The sequence below is a fragment of the Monodelphis domestica genome, chromosome 8 (genome assembly GCF_027887165.1).
Source record: "Monodelphis domestica isolate mMonDom1 chromosome 8, mMonDom1.pri, whole genome shotgun sequence".
NCBI classification, from domain to species: Eukaryota; Metazoa; Chordata; class Mammalia; order Didelphimorphia; family Didelphidae; genus Monodelphis; species Monodelphis domestica.
In genome coordinates, this window is record NC_077234.1 from 207,027,492 (window position 1) to 207,047,848 (window position 20,357).

The 20,357-nt window shown below is 32.3% G+C and overlaps 1 protein-coding gene and 1 pseudogene across 15 annotated transcripts in view; one reads left to right on the top strand and one right to left on the bottom strand.

The window, feature by feature from the left end:
* GABRA5 (gamma-aminobutyric acid type A receptor subunit alpha5) overlaps positions 1-20,357 on the top strand; it is a 122,633-nt gene that overhangs the window by 76,755 nt on the left and 25,521 nt on the right. For all 15 annotated transcript variants that reach the window (XM_056807073.1, XM_007501057.3, XM_056807072.1 and 12 more), the window contains one exon: positions 9,103-9,185. In XM_056807073.1, coding sequence (XP_056663051.1) covers positions 9,103-9,185 — 83 coding nt within the window. The remainder of the gene's footprint in view (positions 1-9,102; positions 9,186-20,357) is intronic.
* Positions 2,977-3,747, bottom strand: LOC103097676 (HUWE1-associated protein modifying stress responses 1-like; annotated as a pseudogene).

Below are 20,357 nucleotides of genomic sequence, written 5' to 3' on the forward strand. Positions count from 1 at the left end.
TCTTTCTTCCTTTCTGTTTATACTGCCCCCCTCTCTCTCTCTGTCTCTCTGTCTCTCTCTCTCCTCCCCATCATCTAAAATCTCTTTTGTTTTTTACCTTCTTTTGTCTACTCTCTCTTTTATCACTGTACTTCCTCTCTTACTTCTTTCCACTTCTTTTTTTCTATTCATAAGATTTGAAGATTCCTATTACCAACTTAATACATATGTATGTATATATGTGTTTGTGTACATACACACTCACAAATATCCTTTCTACATTGTGACTTTCCCTATCACAATTTCAATAGATTGTGGATTGACGTAAGAAGTTAAGGAGTATTATTTGGGGAGTGTTATAGAAGTCACAAGATTATCCATATATATATATGCTACTGCTTAATATCAATATATCATATATTTCACTATGATAAATTAATTATTTTTAATATTTATTATATAAAATATTATATAAATTATTATTTATTATTATATAAATATATTATATATTTTTATATTATTATATATTATATAAATATATATTATTATAAATTATTATATAAATTATACATTATATATTATATAAATATATTATTATACAATTATATAAAATTATATAAAATTATATAAAATATTAATATTTATTATATAAAATAAATTAATAATAAATACTTCACAAAACAGAAAGGAAAAACTCAGGTATCTTCTTTGGTAAGAAGGGAGGGCCCAAATTTTGCAAATGTGGGGATATCATACCGCTAATACCTATGATGTGGATGTGATAACTGTGTGTGTGTATACACATATGTGCATGTGTACATGTATATTGTACATTATCATTTGAATCAAATTAAATGTTAATGAAGATCACACAGTGCCTGTCTCCCACTCGTATTTTCCCCTTCACTATAAAAAGTATTCTTTGTATACTTCTTTTATGTGACACAATGTTTCTCATTCTTGTCTTCCCTTTCCACTTCTCTCAGGGCATCAATATGTTTCTCCTATCCATATTTTACATCATCCCAACATAATTGTTTCACTCCCATGCCCTTTTTTTTTTTTACAAAATCCTTCCAACTGCCCTGATAAAGTGCTTAGAATTTTCATGCATCATCTAACCAATTTTGAGTATCTTATGGCTTTTCTTTCATCTTTACCTTTTTGTGCTTCTCTTATTTCTTATATTTTAAAGTCAAATGCTTTATTCCACTCTTATATTTTCATCAATAATCCATGAGTTTTCCCCTTGAAGGATTATGCACAGTTTTTCTGGGTAGATTATTTTTATTGCAATTCCAACATTTTGGTTCTCTGATTATTCTAAGCCTTATATTCCTTTACCATGGTATCTGCTAATTCTCATATGATCCTGGCTGTGGCTTCATGGAAATTGAAAGTTTCCTTTTGTCTGTCTCATGGATTTTCTCTGTCTTGGAAGCTTTAGATTTGAACTATAACATACAGAGATTTTTCTTTTGGGTATCTCTTTCATGTGGTGTTTGGTGGATTCTTTCAATTTCTATGTTATCTTCTGGTTCTAGAATATCAGGAAAATTTTCTTTGATAATTGTTTGAAATTTTATGTCTAGTCTTTTTCTTTGATTGTGACTTTCAGGTAGTTCAATAGTTTTAAAATTATCCCTCCCTGGGGGCAGTTAGGTGGCACAGTAGATAGTATCTACCCAGCTCTGAAGGTGGGAAGACTTAGGTTCAAATTGGACCTTAGATGCTTCTTGGTTGTGTGACCTTAGGCAAGCCGCTTAATACTATTTGCCTTCCATCTTAGAGTTGTTACTAAGAGATAAAATAAGTGGGTTTTTTAAAAATTCTCTTTCATCTATTTTTCAGGTAATTTTTTTCCAGTTACCTAGAGAGACATCTAGTCACTGTTCTCCTGGTCTTCATCCTGGTCATCACCTAGGAAAGGCAGAAAGGCCTTTGTTCCCTTGGAACTTCAATCACTATTGCTCCTCAGTTGCTTCTTTAAAGCCACAAATTTTATTTCTCAGGTTCTGAGATTCATTAGGCCTGAAAGCAATACTGTTGCTCAGGGTTCTTTATTCCTTGTGACCAAAACCAATACTGCCCCTCAGGGCTTCCATTCCCTCATTACAGAAAATGTTCCTCTCTGCCCTTGAACTATGACCCAGCAGTGGATATAGGCAATGGAGTCGCCAAGGGGTGGCTGGTCCTTTATCCAGTGTCAGCACATTGCCTTCTATAATTTATTTCTTTTTTTCTATTAATTAATTTATTCATTTAGAATATTTTCCATGGTTACATGATTCACATTCTTTATCTCCCCTATTCTCTCCTCCTTCCCTGAACTGATGAGCAACTCCATTGAGTTATACATGTTTCATTGTTCAAAACCTATTTCCATATTATTAATATTTTCAAAAGAATGATCATTTAAAGTCAAAATCCCTAATCATATACCCATCAAACCATGTGATTGATCATGTTTTTCTTCTGCATTTCTACTCCCACATGTGGATAGCATTCTTTCTCATAAGTTCCTCATGATTGTCCTGGACTATTGCATTACTACTAGTAAAGAGGTTCATTACATTCGGTCGTGCCACAATATATCAGTCTTTGTGTACAGTGTTCTCCTGGTTCTGTTCCCTTTGCTCTTCATCAATTCCTGGAGGACTTTTTAGTTCACATGGAATTCTTCCTGCTCATCATTCCTTTCAGCACAATAGTATTCCATCACCATCAGATATCACAATTTGTTCAACCATTCCCCAATTGATATAATCTCTTTCTAATCTATTTTTGGTCTCCTTGCTGGTATAAGCTGTAGTTTCAAGAAGCATCTAGTGTAAACTTCTAAACATCTAAATCTTCCTTTAAGGAAATCATTATTAAATTAATTTGTTTTAAATGGTGAACAGGGGAAATGATCCTATTCTTCCTTTTCAATACCATATTGATGATCAAGTGGATTTCAAATAACATGGTGGGCTTTAAATTTTGCAATTTAGATCATTATGTTGCATTTATAAGTTTGTTGAGTCTATAAATGATATTGCCATGGTAGACTGAGGTTGACTTTCTAGTTCCACTATTGTCCAAGTTGACTGCCATTTCTTCTTTTATGAAAGAATTCAAATCCAAATTATGGAGTCCATTTCTCTTTCAACTAGCATTCTATCCACTGCTTATATGAGTAGTAGAGTCAGGAGTATTTGAACAAAAGCTTATTCTGTTACCATTAATGTCATGTACAACCCTTGCTTCATGGAAGGGATTCAAATCAGTTTCTACAGATGAGTTGTTGAAGTAATTCTGTTGGGGGTGCTCTAGAGTTTCATGGAGGAGAAATTCTTCCACAGGGGAAGATGCTCAAGTCTTCTCTAGGAAAAGTTCTTCTGCAACTTTTAACCCACACTAAAATATCCTTTTTATGACACTGATAGCCAATTTGAAATCTTAGAACAAGACTTCATTGATAGGTATTCACATTTTCTCAGTAGAGGTTGATAACAGCAATGGGCTACATTTTGGAAAGGAATTGAGAGGAAAAAGTCTTTTCTGTTGGCACACTCCAAGTTTTGTAGCCACAGCAGGGGCCAAGTTCTGAAAGAGATGCCAGAGCTTCTTCTGCTTGTGCCCAGGCAGCTGCCTCCACCTGTATCTCCGGGGGCAGTTGCTCTTCCTTCTTGTCCTCAGTCAGGCACTGCCTCTCCCATTTGGTAGATCAATACTTGGCCTTTGCTCCTGAATCTCAGATTCACCTTTCTCCTTCTTCTTCTCCATCCTTCTCCTTTCTTTATTTTTGTGTCTCCTCCTCTTAATAATCATCCTCATATAGAAAGCTGACAGTGTGGCTAGTAATGAGCTGCTCTCTCTCCCCTCAACCCAGCAATCTCCCTCACTTCCTCTTCCCTGGGAATCAATCTCACTATACATCCCACCCCATGTAAAACACTGTGTGAACCATAAAGTGCTTTATGAATATTAGCTATTACGATTATTTCAAGATTCAAAGGCATCTTTAATTCTGAAAAAAAGCAGCATTTGTATAGTGGGGAAAAAAAAAACCTTGGTTCAAAATTTAGTTTTCAACCTCAGACAAAGCATTTTCTCACTATTCAAACATGGATGTCAACCAATGATGAGATACTAAATGAATTATGATAATAAGGATTTTTAAAATTGTGATGGGCACCTCATTAAATTATAATTTGATTTTAAAAAATCTCCCTTCTGAGCCTTTTTGTTTCTGATTTAATAGTCTTGTTTTTTTAAAAGCCTCATTTGCTCTGACCCTTATGCCAAAGCCATTCTTCCATGTTTAAATTGAGACATCAAAATTATATAGTAGAGTGCTCCATCTAAAGTAAAGAAGATCTGAATTCATATCTGTCCTCAGATACTTAGTAAGTATATGACTGTGGGCAAATCATTTACCTTGGTTTGCATCAGTTTCCTCAAGTGTAAAATGGATGACTCATGGTCATTGTGAAAAACAAATGAAATGATATTTGTAAAACACTTATCAATACATTTTATGTAATAAATGTTTCCTTTTTAAATGTTAATAATAGTAAAATTAATACTAGCTTACATTAATATAGCATATTATGGTTTTTAATGTTTTCACATACAAAATCTTCTCTAAAAAGCAGAGTATTGCAGTTGTTTTTACCACTGCTATTCTTTTAACAGATAACAATGTCGATGCATATAAATGTTATATGATTTTTTCAAACTCTTGTAGATTTATTCTATTCCTAGTTCCATTAGAATAATAATTATTAGAGAAACTTGAATACTGATTTTTAATCCAGGATTCATTCACTACAGCAATAGTTGATTATTTTATCAGAGCTGTGGATACTCTCTATCTTCTCACATTGTCTTCAAATGGGCCTTTTTCCATAGTAGAAATAGCTTTAAAAGTTTTTGTGTGAGAAAAAAAGATGGATGTAGAATAAGAAGAAAAACTATCTAATGGGAAAAAAGTTATAGTAAATAGTATTGATAAAATTCTTATATACAGTTCACAAAAATATAAAACTTAGACCACTCCCAATAGATTAGTGATCAAAAGATATGAATAAAATTTTAAAAGAATTGAAAAACAAATAACTATTGGAAAAATGTTCTCAATTACTAAGAGTAAAGGAAACATAAATTAAGATTACTCAAATTTCACATCACACTGAGAACATTAATGAACATGATTAAAAAAATATAGTTAATGATGGCAAAACTATGGGGAGACAGGTACTGTTTATGACACTGGAGAATGGCCAAACTGTCTCTATATCAAGCTAAAAATATACAAGGAAACAATTAAACTATTCAGGTAGGGATTATTTCATTTAAAATATTTTATTCCTAATGATCAGATTAGTGCTTTCATCATAGAATGCACTTAATAAATATTTTTGATTGATTGAATGTTAATATCCTTTGATTACACAATCCCACTATTTGGATTTTGTCCCACAAATATCCAAAGGTAGAAAAAAATGTCCAATACATACCATCATTTTCATAGCCATGCCCTATATTATTGAAAATAATTTTTAAAAGATAAATTCCAATAACTGGAGAATGGTTGCAAAAACTTTGAGAAGTCTATGTCTTATAATATTATTATATAATAAAATATAATAAATATGAGGAATGCAGAGAATTGTAGGAATATTCAAATTAACTGATAGAGATAATTTTAAAAATAATTAAAACATGTAGAAATATATGAATATATATGTATATATATATGTATATATACATACACACATACATATACATTGGGGTGGTCCAGGAGGACAAGCACTTATGATGTGAGGGTTTGCCAAGCCCATTTCAGGGTGGCTCATTCAACTTTGTTGATCACCTGCCACCTAACCTGTAGCATGCAAAGATGTATCATGTACAGCAACCACACCATGGTAAAACTGTCTGGGCTGATGGGCTAAACCAGATTAAGGGTAGGTGACAGATTTCAAATCCATTGGTGAGGTAGGAAGATGTCTACCCTGAGCATGTGGATACCTCCCTCCAACAGATAGGGTAGATAAGAACAGTTTGTTCCAAGAGTCATGAAAGTGGCTGAAATGTGCATTGCAGAGTACTCAGAGCTTGGTCAGACATCAGAGACCCCAAGATCTTTGCATCCCAGGCCATCACCAGGCACCTTGACTTTTGTCTGATTATGGACTTTTATGACTCTAGAAGAGAGACTGAGGCTGACTACTTTGTGCAAATCTGCCTCATTTAAATCCACTTCATGCCCAAATCAAGACATTACCCTGTGGTGTTATTGGTCCTCTTTGAAAACAAAGATCAAACAACAACAACAACACAAACACACACTCAAATATAGGAACAATAATAATGTAAATAAAATATCACAAAAAGAAAGCCAAATAATGAAAGAAAAATTAGTTTCTCCAGAAGAGATTATGTTTCTCTCTTTTGGAGAGAAGACCAGGAACTCTTAGGGCAGAATGTTATATACTGTGGTAGAAAGTCACTGTTTTTCTTAATTGCTTTCTTTCATAAGAGAGACTTCAAATTGAAAGGGGTAAAATGTTTTGGTTTAGTTTGATTTTTCTTTTAGAGAGAACTGTGATATAAGAACAAAAATATCAGTAAAAATTTTAAATAGAATATATATGTTGGACTGATCATGCCTAAGATTTCTAAGTGCTTAAAGCTTGAACTCCATTCTAGCTTCATAAAGTGAGTACATTTCATTATAATGAAGTCACAAAATGCAAATATCAAAGTTTTTGTGTCAACAGTAAATTGCTTATTTGGTATATATGCAGCATATTCACATTTAGACATAAGAATCTAACTTGGAAGAGCAATTTGAGAATACCCCGCAGCAAAACTTATACTATTATGAGAATTCTACAGTGTATTTAAATTCAAATCTTCCACTGTTAACTCATTGCATTTAATTTCCTTTGCTTTTGAAGAGTAAGGAAAGGAAAAAATTTAAAAATAATAGATAAGGCAAGCTAATTTTCTTTAAAAGTAAAACCAGTTTCCATATTTAGAACTCTATGGAGGAATCATATTGCTCAAATTTATATCAGTAATTACTAACTACACTAGAGCTTTATTGGAACATAATCTATCCAAGCCTAGGATTTGATAGGTAAGAGGACTCAAAAAGATATAATAAAAAAGAATCAGAAGAGCTGATGAAACTATGACCTTTCTCTATAGCTAGACAGATAGATAGATAGACAGACAGACAGACAATTTGGAAGTATGCCCAAAGGGTGATAAAAAAAACTGTCTGCCCTTTGATCCAGCCATAGAACTGCTGGTTTGTACCCTAAAGAGATAATAAGGAAAAAGACGTGTACAAAAATATTCATAGCTGTGCTCTTTGTGGTAGCAAAAAAATTGGAAAATGAGGGGATGCCCTTCAATTGGGGGATGGCTGAACAATTTGTGGTATATATTGGTGATGGAATACTATTGTGCTCAAAGGAATAATAAACTGGAGGAATTTCATGTGAACTGGAACGACCTCCAGGAATTGATGCAGAGTGAGAGGAGCAGAACCAGGAGACATTGTACACAGAGACTGATACACTGTGGTACAATCGAATGTAACAGACTTCTCCATTAGTGGCAATGCAGTGATCTTGAACAACCCAGAAGGATCTAGAAGAAAGAACACTATCCACATTCAGAGGAAAAACTGTGGGAGTAGAAACACAGAAGAAAAACAACTGCTTGATTACATGGGTCAAGTGGATATGATTGAGGATGTAGACTCTAAATGAACATCCTAATGCAAACATCAACAACATGGAAATAGGTTCTGATCAAGGACACATGTAAAACCCAGTAGAATTGTGTGATGGCTAAGGGAAGGGTGGGGGGAAGGAAGGGAGAGAAAGAATATGATTCTTGTAACCAAGGAATTATGTTCTAAATTGACTTAAAAATAAATAAAAATAAAATAAACAAAAGTTTTCAAAATAAAAAAATTTCTTTACAAATTAAAAAATAAAATTGGAAAGTCAAAATGTAGTGTTGAACAACTATAACAATCAAAGTTGAGCTAATAAAAGATACATCAACGCCCTTTCATTGAAGATATATAAGGTGGTGGTATAAGGGTGTGATATATTGCATTTAACATTAAGGGTTCTTTGATATATGGATAAATTTTGCTAGAATTTTTTTCTTTTTTTTTAACATTATAATGGTTCACATTCTAGGATAAGTGGAGGCTTGAATATAATGTGAAATGTAGATGATTTAAAAAAAAACTTACCATTAAAATTTATTTTAAAAATAGATCTAGCCTTTTTATTTGTATTATATTTTAATAAGTATTATATATATATGTATATAGAATTAGAAATATATCATGTGTGATATATTTTCAATTTTAAAATAAAAGCATAAAAGCTCATCTCTTTCCAATTAAAGTATCTTGGGCCATTTGGTAGTGGTATGTTGGAAGAAACAACATGAGAAAACATACTATCATATATTACTTTATGAATAATGTAACTGATATTTATCAAGCATTTCACAAATCATTCTGACATAGATAATCTCATTTACTCTCTCTAGCTACATTGTGAGATATTGTCATTTCAAGTCAATAAGCATTTACTAATATGCCAGACAGTATGCTAAATACAGATGAATAAAGAAAGGCAAAAACAATCTGTCTTCAAAGAATTGATAATCCAATAGAGATAGGCAACATGTGAATACCCTATGTACAAACAAGTTATATAAAACTTGAAAGAAATCCAGAGAAACCTCAGAGAGGAAATGAAGGAGAGATATGAGGGATGGATAGTGAAAATATATGAATTATGATTATTAGCATCCTTATTTTACAGATGAGGTTACTAACATCAAGTGAGATGGCCAAAATCACACAACTAGTTGATGATGTAAGTATAAATCAGGTCTTCTGACTCTAATTTATCAATTTAACCAGACCTCCACCACATGATTCCAAATCATTTGGAAAATCTTATTTAAAGGTGACTGTTAAAGAAGTGGATAATTGAAGACAGTGGACATTAAGTAGAACACTACTATATCTAGAGAACAATTCCTAAACCTTGTTTACCAGATAAAGTCATTTTTATTTTTGTTTTTGTTTAGATTGACAATCTCTGCTGAATGTCCAATGCAACTTGAAGACTTCCCAATGGATGCACATGCTTGTCCTCTGAAATTCGGGAGCTGTAAGTTCCTTTTACAATAAACAACTATGACTATAATCTCAGTGGGCTTCTTATAGTTATTCAGGTGGACTTGATTTTTTCCCCTAAATATAGTCAAACCTGAATAAGAATATTCTCTAGAAAATACTTTTGCTCACTCTCAACTTGCGGTCTCATTTATTCAGTCAAAAAACATTTGGCTGAGTATCTAAAATGTGCAAGGCCTTTACAAAATACTTTCACATAGCACACTCTTAACATTAACCTAAAAAGGAGATGGGGTAATAGTATCATCCCCATTTCATAGAAGAGAACTGGTTAAATGACAAATTCAGATTCACGTATGATAAATGACACAATTGTGACATGAAACCAAGTTTCAGTCTACTTTCAGTGTTCTTTAGCTTCCACCATGCTGCTCTTCAGTGTTTCAATACCAAACCACTGAGACTCCTATCAATCAAGATTAGTCTTTTATTTTTTTTTCAAGTTTTAGAGAGTTGCCTAAGATGCAGAGAAGTTAAATGACTATGGTCAGACAGGAAGGACTTGAACCTAGGTATTCCTGACTCTAAGGACCCTTCTTCAAAGACAACACCAGATTGATATTTATTAGGAATACAAAGGTGTGGTTGTATTGTTCATTGTATCAATCAGTCAAGAGTTTATATTCTATTAGGGATGAGGGAATGAGAAAATGTATAGGGCAGGTGTATATAACTATAAAACTGGTTTAAAGAAGTGGAGGCAAAGGAAATACCTGATGGCATCCTGTGGAACAATTTGAAAATCTAGGAACATATTTCATAAAGGAGGTACCTAAGCAATCTTGTCAGAGGAGAATATGTGCAAAACAAGGATGAAAGTCACTGTAAAACATAACTTTCTTAAGTCAAATATAAAGGAAATGGCACAAATAATTGTGGAATGAGATAAGATATTTGCAAAATATATTTCTAGATACAATTTGGTAGGAATGTTTGAAGGAGAAAAAAAAACATTCACCTGAGAAGGGTCATGAAAGGCTTAAATTTTTCATATTAATGCTCTCTCTTGGGTTATGTTTCTCTGTGCTCTAAGGCTATCTGTGGTTTAGTTTTATTGCCATATTGTTGGTAAACTTTCCTTCATTTAGAAATGGTTATAACCTATTAAGTGGAAGGGCTTGACATAATAGTTGAATGTTATTATAATAACAACAGTAATAATTTATTTTCCCATAGCATTTTAAGGTTTCCAAAGAGCTTTACATATATGACTTTATTTGATCATTAGAACAACTCTAATGTAAGTAATACATATATATTCTTTATTCACTCTTTTTTCTAGATAAGGGTACTAACATACAGAGAAATTGAATAATTTGTTCATTATCAAATAGGTGTAAGAGACGGAAACTAAATTCTCATCTTTCTTTAATCCACATCCATGAATAATTCTGGTATATACATACATTTGGTACACATTTAGTGAGCCATGTATAAAGGATGTGGACAGAGTTTAATATTTTACTCATTTCCTGATTTTGCAACAAATTAGGGATATCTCTCTAACCATATGAATTCTCTATGTTGTCCAAAAACTTGAATATTATTTTCTGATTTTAAAGAATTACAATCCATAAGACATATTACTTTAATTCCTCATTCATATTACAATTGTCTTTAATCTTATTTTCTATTTTCAAAACTCGCAATTATCTATATTTACTTATACAACAAAGTTTTAAAATATCACTTAGAAAGTTTCCAAAAAGAAACACTCAAATGTAACTAGAATCTTTCAATAGACCCCCAAAGATTTCCATTTTATTCTTAATAACCTCATTCCTCAAGGATTTTTAATATATAGTCTAATGGATAATTTATTATGTTTTTCAGCACACATTCTAAATATAATTAAAGTTGCATAGTGGTAGAAAAAATGCAATTGTATTAACTTTTTTTTTTGCCATTTCCAAATAGTTCTGTCGTTGTTAAACAATTCCCTAGGGACACGTTACTGTGCTTTGTAGATTGGCCCCTCTCTAAACCATAAAGTAAAACATTAACAAGATCCTATATGTCAATCTCAAGCCCAGCACTCCCTGCATGATACCATTAAATATAATTAACCTCATTTTGTACCACATTTTAGAATTTTCTAATTCTTTTCAACCAGAATTATCTATGTCATTGTCTTGATGTGTAATATGTTTGATACTCAATAAAATGAAATGTATTTTTTTAAAAAGTTTCCTTCAAGGGGCAGCTGGGTGGCTCAGTGGATTGAGAGCCAGGCCTAGAGACAGGAAGTCCTAGGTTCAAATCTGACCTCAGACACTTCTCAGCTGTGTGACCCTGGACAAGTCACTTGACCCCCATTGCCTAGCCCTTACCACTCTTCTGCCTTGGTGGCTCTAAGACAGAAGTTAAGGGTTTGAAAAAAAGTTTCCTCTAAATGCTGCATCTCATCCTTTGTTTCATCAAACACATAAAACAACAAACATTTAAGAAAAATAGAATGATAAAATAAAATTTCATTTTGCTTTATGAAAAGTTAATAATAACTCCATGGTGTATAAGATAATTATATAGGTTATTTACTTTAAAAGTACTTGAGCAATCATCTAGTCTATTGCCTTCATTTTGCAAATTAATAGGCATCTAAGAAAAGAGCCACACAAGCATACCACAAAGTAGTAGCAGCACAACTAGAGAAGGAAGTCCTCCTGACTCTTCTTCTTACACCAGGTCTCTTCTTCTTACACCAGAATTCCTTTGTTTCCTATCATTAGTACACAATCCCACTAAACATTAGATTTAACAGAAAATCTTAGAACCTGTAGGACATAAAGAAAATCAAAATAAAGATATCCATTTTGTGTATGTTGGATGCAATAAACTGCTTGTTTAAGATATATATGAATATATATATATATATATATATATATATATATATATATATATATATATATATATATATATGGAAAATTTTTCTTGCTCAAAACTTAGTTACTGGACTCAAATAAAATATTGTTTGGCCAAGAGATTAATTGTAAAAATATTCTTAAGAGTATTGGGTGTCTACTTTAATATGCAAATTGAGCAATCAGAATATGAGCTTGACTGCTGAAAGAGACTCCTCTCATTTTATTAATTGAAATGATAAACCCCTGAAGTCTTATGCACAATTCTACCTAAGAGTATATGCTACCTATCTGAGTACAGAAAATAGCAATTAAATTTTTTCTTTATAGTAGTTCAGTTGTGTTCAACTCTTTATTACTCCAGTTAGGGTTTTCTTGGAAAAGATACTGGAGGGATTTGCCATTTCCTTCTTCAATTCATTTTATAAATGAGAAAATTGAGGCAAAAAGGATTGTTATCTGTCTAGTGTCACACAGCTAGTAAGTGTCCAAGAACAGATATGAACTCAGGTCTTCTTGATCTGACCTGCCTGACAAACTACCGTGCCACTTAAATATTTAGCCAAACCCTCATAATTAAAAAAAAAAATAAGATCTTACTACTACTTTCTTCACATTTCTAAATTCCAGAATGCCTTATCCTATTCTAGTGCAGGAGTTCTTCACCATTTTTTTTGTTTCATGGACACATTTTGCAATCTGATGAAGCCTGTAGAACTCAGAATAAAATGTATAATTGTATAAGGTACACAGAATTCTAAAGGAAACATATTACTTTAAAAATAGGTATCAAAATATTTTCAAGATATTCATAGGTTGTAGCATAAAAACTATTATTTTATTGTCAATTAAACCAGTCAGGGTAAACTCCATTAAATTTATGCATAGCAACTCTGTAGATGCCTAAAGATGACACTGTTCACATCTCTTGTTTTTGCCTATAGAAGCACTATGATGTTTTGAATCATCACAAAAATGCATACTTCTTTCTGTTCTTTTAGAAAAAAATGTGAAGTATATGTACTGTGCCATTTTATTTCCCATTTTTAAAAGTAGTATACGTTTTGCCTTCTCTATTGGCAGGACAAAAGTTGAATGTTGTTAAGTCTCAGTTTCCATCATTTGAAACCTTTCTTCTTCTGAATTCTCCTCTAAAGCCTGATCTGTAATCTCAGGTTCTATTTCCTTGGCCAAATTTCCTTCTCCTCATACTGAGAACCTAGTAACTTCAGATATATCTTTGAATATACTAATAGTAATATATACCAAGAAATGCTTACCAAGAAAGAAGATCATAGGAGTAGTTAGGGAAAGTTTGTCTATAAGAAAATTTATATTTATATTCTTTCAGAAGGACATTCTAGATTTATATAGTTATTTTCATATGTAAAGGTATTCATTTTTAAATTAGATAATAATACTAGCTATCATGTTTAGAACATAGTTCATATAGTTGTCATATTGCCTCATTTGCCCTATCGTGTTTCAATATTGTTACTTATCATTAATCAAAACAGAATGAAAATTTACTTCTATATCTGTATTTCTTGCTCTTGGTTTAAACAAAACTACCTATTTTGTTTCAAATTTTTTGCCAGATTTCCTTTTATTCAATATTTAAATAGGATCTTGAGTGTTAATTTGATTTAAATGTTGGCAGTTCTAAACCAAAGTACCATTAATTGTATTAATATGATATGTGTACCCAGTTGTTTCCAAGAACATTATCCATCTTGCATCTTCATGTAACTTCAAGTTCACATAGAGGTGAGAAAATTTAAATAAATTATTCTTCTGTAGAAATGGGATCATACACATATATTAGGGTGATTTATGTAGAATATTGTGCTTTCTAATGTCTGAGTTCAGAGACTTAGAGTTAGAAGTCAGTGAATAAGCTATTTATTCAACATCTACTCAATGCCAGACATTTTACTAAGCACCAGTGATACAAAAAAAGAAGGCAAAAGATATTTTCTTCTCTTGAGGAGCTCACAGTCTAAGGGGAAGGGCAACTGTGAAAGTAACCATGTATAATACAGGTCAAGATGGAGATTAGCAACTAATGGAAGAAATTACATTAAAGCGAATCATCAGGTTTATGTTGGAGTGAGCTCTAAGAGAGAGAGCTAAATGTTCATTGGGAGGATTTACCCCTCAAAAATTAACAGTGTTGTAGAACAGAGTGCAATCCATTGTTCTGTTGATTGTCTAGACTTAAGACATTGTTAATAATGCAGTTTAAAATTAAGAGTGTGTGAAGTTCTTTTTGTTTATGAATTGCTGCATTGTTAAACATTTGCCAGAGCATTCTTATATTACTCTATAAACATTGAATTCAGCAGGAGGTTCAAGTAATGAAAACATCACCAGATAGAAAGCCTGGTGGCAGGAGGTGAATAATAATAGCAATCATCATCATCATCATCATCATCATCATCATCATCATCATCATCATCATCATTTTATAGAATGTTTTAAAGTTTAAAAAAGTACTTTAATTACCATTATCACATTTGAGCTCTACTACAGCCCTGGGGATCAAGAAAAGTTTCCTATAAAAGGCATGATTGAGTTGCAATATTTAGGCTTATAGGAAGCCAAAACTTAGGGCTTAGGAAGGAGAAAGTTTCTGGCCAGGGGAGACAGATACTGAAAATGCTCGCAGTCAGAAGGTGGAGTTTCTTGTGTGAGGAACAAAGAAGCCAGTGGTTAAAGGTTATTTACTCAATTTCCTTCATTTTATAGATGAGGAAATTCAGGCCCAGAGAGATTAAGGATGGGCTGCTAAGATGCTTACATAAATATATTAAGTGGTAAAACTATGAGTGAGTTTCAGGTCTTCTTACTCCAAATCCGGCCTTTTTTCACTCTATTATGCTGAGTTCCTTAGTTTATATTACCTAATAATTTCCAAAAGTCATATATTACAGTGATTTCTAGAGTAATTTCTGTAGTTAAAGGAGAAGTCATATTGATCAAATGCTTTTCCTTTTCCTGTTTACTAACATTCAACAAAATATCTCTCCTGGTAAATAGAATAATATTATATTAATGGGGGAAAATATGGGCAGCTTAACTCCATGTTCAAGTACTGTTGGTAAGTAATTTAATATATTCTCCATCATAGAACCTGAGAAAAAAACCAGTTCTTCAAATGGTGCTTTCAGTACATATTGAGAATTTTGACATTATTTAGCCAGCATCTTGTAATTCTTATGAAAAATGACTGCCCATTGAAAATTAATGTATGTTTTAAACTGTTATCCTCCTACTAAAATCCCTCACTCCTTCTGCTTCCTATAAAAAGATATTTAATGAACTTGCAAAAGCATTAAAAACACACCAATACTATCATTAATTGCCAACTTTTAAATATTTTATACCTGGGGTCAATTCTTGGTGAAAGTATTAAACTAGTTAATTTATTACAATTTTTAAAATGTTTTCTTGTAAGATACATTGAAGAATCACTTAGAATAGAATTAATGATAATCATTTTAATACCTCACACCAAAAAAAATAATACCACATAGATTCCATTACACACTAAAAAGAAAGGAACAGCTTTTGTCAAACTCTCCCTAGCATTCACACAGATACTTCCCATCAACAGTGTCAACAAAACATGGAGAATAAATGATTTTCAATAACTGGTGGTCAATTTAATCCAGCCAACTTCCACTGAGACCATGGCATGTACCTTCAATAGTTGCTTAAAGACTAAAAGATAAAGAATTCAGATTCTGAAAAAAAGGAACAATACAATATGTATTTCAAGGTAAATCAGAAAGAATCTCAGAAAAAAAACTTTTTCCTGGTATTGGTTGACCTTGAGAAGTCATATGACAGGAAAACTCTAGAACTGAAAACTAATTAGAGGTTCTATAATGTTAAGATGCCTTAGGATGATCTTTTAAATTAAAATAACTTTAAATTTCAATTATGCCATATACAGAATCTGTACACATATATTTCATAGTATTATTTCACATATTTTACCATCCTAATGCAATAATGATGAAGTGTCTAATGTCCCAAAAATAATTTAACATTAAGAAATTTAAAGATTAGTAGCATATAGCAGGCTATTGAAATGAACTGATGATGAGTACTTTCTTGTTTGTGGAAAGAGTTGAAACACCATTTAATGTTCTAGAGAAGAAATTCTCACATTACAGAGGAAGATTTTAATCATGCCTCATTTACACCAAGAAGAAATTATGTTCCATACTTCCTCTTGTCTTCATTTTACAAAAAGAAATTCTTGTTGATATCTTTAAATCTTAAACTCACTCTGAATTTTAGCATTTCTGACATTCACATGAATAATGTAAAGTTATCTTCTCATTATTAATTACTTTTCCATATTTCTATCTTCTGGCATGTCTTCAAGAAATTTGTTTGTCTATCCACATCCAGAGAAAGAACTGTGGGAGTGGAAACACAGAAGAAAAACAACTGCTTGATCATATTGGTCAATGGGGGATATGGTTGGGGATGTAGACTCTAAATGATCACCCTGGTGCAATTATCAATAATAAGGAAATAGATCTTGATCAATGATACATGTAAAACCCAGTGGAATTGTGTGTTGGCTATGGGGGGGAGGGGATGAAAAGAACATGAGTCACATAACCATGGAAAAATGTACTAAATCAATTAAATAAAATATTTCAATTAAAAAAGAAATTTGTTTGTAAATGAGGTTCTTATGTAGACTCATTGGTATCAAATATAATAATGTATGTAAAACTGAGCAAATCTTAGAGAAGCATCACCTTTAGATGTCTTTTCATAATTTACTTTTCAACAGTCATTTGCTGTTATGTTTTCAAAACTGAAGATACAAAAGAATGTTATCCCTTCAAGACTGACCTTTTCTGTACAACATAAGACCATAGATCCTTAACTTTATAAAATTTTATTTGAATTTGCTCTTCTGGAATCTAGTGTATTGGGATAAAAAAATAAAACAAACATTTTTAATGTTGTACAAATTACATCATTGTAGCAGATGAAAAAAACCCACTATTTCTATCATTGGTTCCATGAATGTTACACAAAAGTTGATTTCTTCTTTTTTTGTTTGTCATTTTAAGAATAACTTGATTTTTTTTCCTTTTCTGCTCTACAATACCAACCTTTCCTTGACTATAAAAATAGAGAGAAATTTGAGAAAATGCCCAGACTAGTGGTGTAACAGTAAAAAGAGGCCTTATTAAAATGAATTTGGAGAAGAAGCATTGAAATCTTTAGAAGATTCTTGCCTTCTCAATGAAGGAGGAAGGGAAAGAAGGAAAAAAGAAAATTGATGCTTAAAATAAAAAAAATAATGTTAAAGTTGCTTTTCTATGCAATTGAAAATAATAAAATATATAAAAATCATCTTTAGAAGGATAAGACATGTTTTTTGTGGAAGCTAAGGGACCATGGATAGTTTTATAAGGAATGGACCTAAAATTAATAGATTTGGGTCATCAGAAAGGTACTAATAACTTTCCAAAGATCAATTTCATCAGAGTGGAGAGCACAAAAGAGAGATTGGAAATGACTGAGAAGTGAGTAGGTGATGAAGAATTAGAGGCACCTAATGATGTTTTCTCTATAGAGAAAAATAGGACAGTAGTTCAATTATATAAGCATTAATCAAACACGGTGTGCAAGAGACTTGCTAGGATCTGATGATAGAAAAGTGAAAAATAGTATTGTTGCTCCTTTTAGGGACATGATACAGTAATGGGAAGAATAAGATATACAGAAAGATATTTTTAGTGTAAATTCAAATATGAATATGTGGATTGAAGAGGTCAAATTAGAATGGTATTGTCAATTCAAGGATGAAGGATAATTTCTTGTTCAGTGGATCAAAGAAATATTCATGGCAGATTTTTTTCATGTAGTACTGATATTGATTGAAGGAAGGCATGCATTTTATTTATTTTTTCTTTTCTTTCTTTTTTGGTAATTTCTTTGTTTAACTTCATTTATTTGATTTATTTAGAATATTTTCCATAGTTAGATGATTCTTGTTCTTTCCCTCCCCTCTTCCATTCCCCCTCCTGTAGCTAATGAGCAATTCCACAGGGTGTTTTCATGTATCACTGATCAGACCTATTTCCATATTATTAATGTTTGCAATAGGGTGATTGGCAATCCCCAATCATATCCCCATTGACCCATGTGACCAAATAAATGTTTTTCCCCTGTATTTCTATTCCCACAGTTCTTTCTATGGATGAGAATAGCATTCTTTCCCATAAATCCCTCAGAATTGTCCTGGATAATTGCAATGTTTCTAGTACAGAAGTCCATTACTTTCGATTGTACCACTGTGTATCCGTCTCTGTGTACAATGTTCTCCTTGTTGTGCTCCTTTCAGTCTGCATTAATTCCTGGAGGTTGTTCCAGTTCACATGGAATTCCTCTAGTTTTTTATTCCTTTGCTCACCATAGTATTCCATTACTTTGTTCAGCCATTCCCTGATCAAAGGACATCCCTTCATTTTCCTTTTTTTTTTTGCCACCACAAAGATCGAAGCTGTGAATATTTTGGCATGTCTTTTTCCCTAAGATCTCTTTGGGTGACAGTTCCAGCAGTGCTATGGCTGGATCAAAGGGCATGCCTTTTGGGCATACTTCCAAATTGCCCTATGGAATAGTTAGATCAATTCACTACTCCACCAGCAATGCATTAATGTCCCAATTTTGCCACATCCCCTCCAATATTTATTACTTTCTTATCATGTTAGCCAATCTTCTAGGTGTGAGGTGGTACCTCAGAGTTGTTTTGATTTGCATTTCTCTAACTATGAGAGATTTAGAGCACTTTTTCATATGCTTATTGATAGTTTTGATTTCTTTACCTGAAAACTGCCCATCCATGTGCCTTGCCCATTTATCGATTGTAGAATGGCTTTATTTTTTATACAATTGATTTAGTTCCTCATAAATTTGAGTAATTAAACCTTTGTCAGAGGTTATTGTTATAAAGATTTTTCTCCAATTTGTTGCTTCCCTTCCAATTTTGGTTGAATTGGTGTTGTTTATACAAAACCTTTTTAATTTAATGTAATCAAAATTATTCATTTTACATTTTGTGATATTCAATATCTCTTACTTGGTATTAAATTCTTTTCTTTTCCATAGATCTGACAGGTATGCTATTCTATTTTCACCTAATTTACTTATAGTTGACTTCTTTATATTTAAGTCATTTACCCATTCTGAATTTATCTTGGTGTAGGGTTTGAGGTGTTGATCTAAACCTACTCTTCCCATACTTTTTCCCCATACAGTTTTCCCAGCAGTTTTTCTCAAATAGTGGGGTTTTGTCCCCAAAGCTGGGATCTTTGGGTTTATCGTACACTATCTTGCTGAGGACATTTACCCCAAGTCTATTCCATTGATCCTCCCTTTGTCTCTTAGCCAGTACCATATTGTTTTTGATGACCATTGCTTTATAGTACAGCTTAAGATCTGGTACTGCTAGGTCCCCATCCTTCAAATTTTTTATTAGTTCCCCTGATATTCTTGATCTTTTGTTCTTTTAAATGAACTTTGTTATAATTTTTTAATTCAATAAAAAAGGTTCTTAGTAGTGTAAAGTTTAAAATAGGGGTTTTTGAGAAAATAAGAGAGCAGCTTTTAATAATTTAAGCTTTAATGAGAATATAGTAGAGTTGTAAATTAATATTATCCCTTTAAACCAGAGAAGAAAATTTCCAGCAGCTTTTAACAATCAACAATTTAGTTTAATTAAAATAGAGATAGTAAAAGAATATAGTAAAATGAATATAGTAAAGGAGGGAAATCTAGGAAAGAGGTATAGAATGAAATTTCCTATTGTTTTTACTAGTTATGCTATAACTATCTATAACTTTTTATAATAACTATCCAGAACTGCCTATATTTATGTAAAACTGCCTATAACTACTACTAATAACAACCACTCCACAAAGTTCCAACTCAATTCACCCAAGCAAAACCAATCCAATCAGTGTCTAATTCAAACCCAATTAGGTCTGTCAACAAAGACCAACCACCTCCCAAAAACTTCAAGAAAGAAACAAAACATAACAACCCAAACCAAAATCCAAAATCCCAAAAAGCAAAAAGTCCTATAAAGGCTAAAGCCAAAAAGCCCTCTCAGTAAGCTCAGGCCTGCCTTTATATTCCAGCAACTAAATGCCAACCACCAACCCAACACAATCATAGCAGCCAGATTCCCTGCAACTCCCAGACATCACAGTCCACAACTGCCAGCCCAACTGCCAGCCTTAACT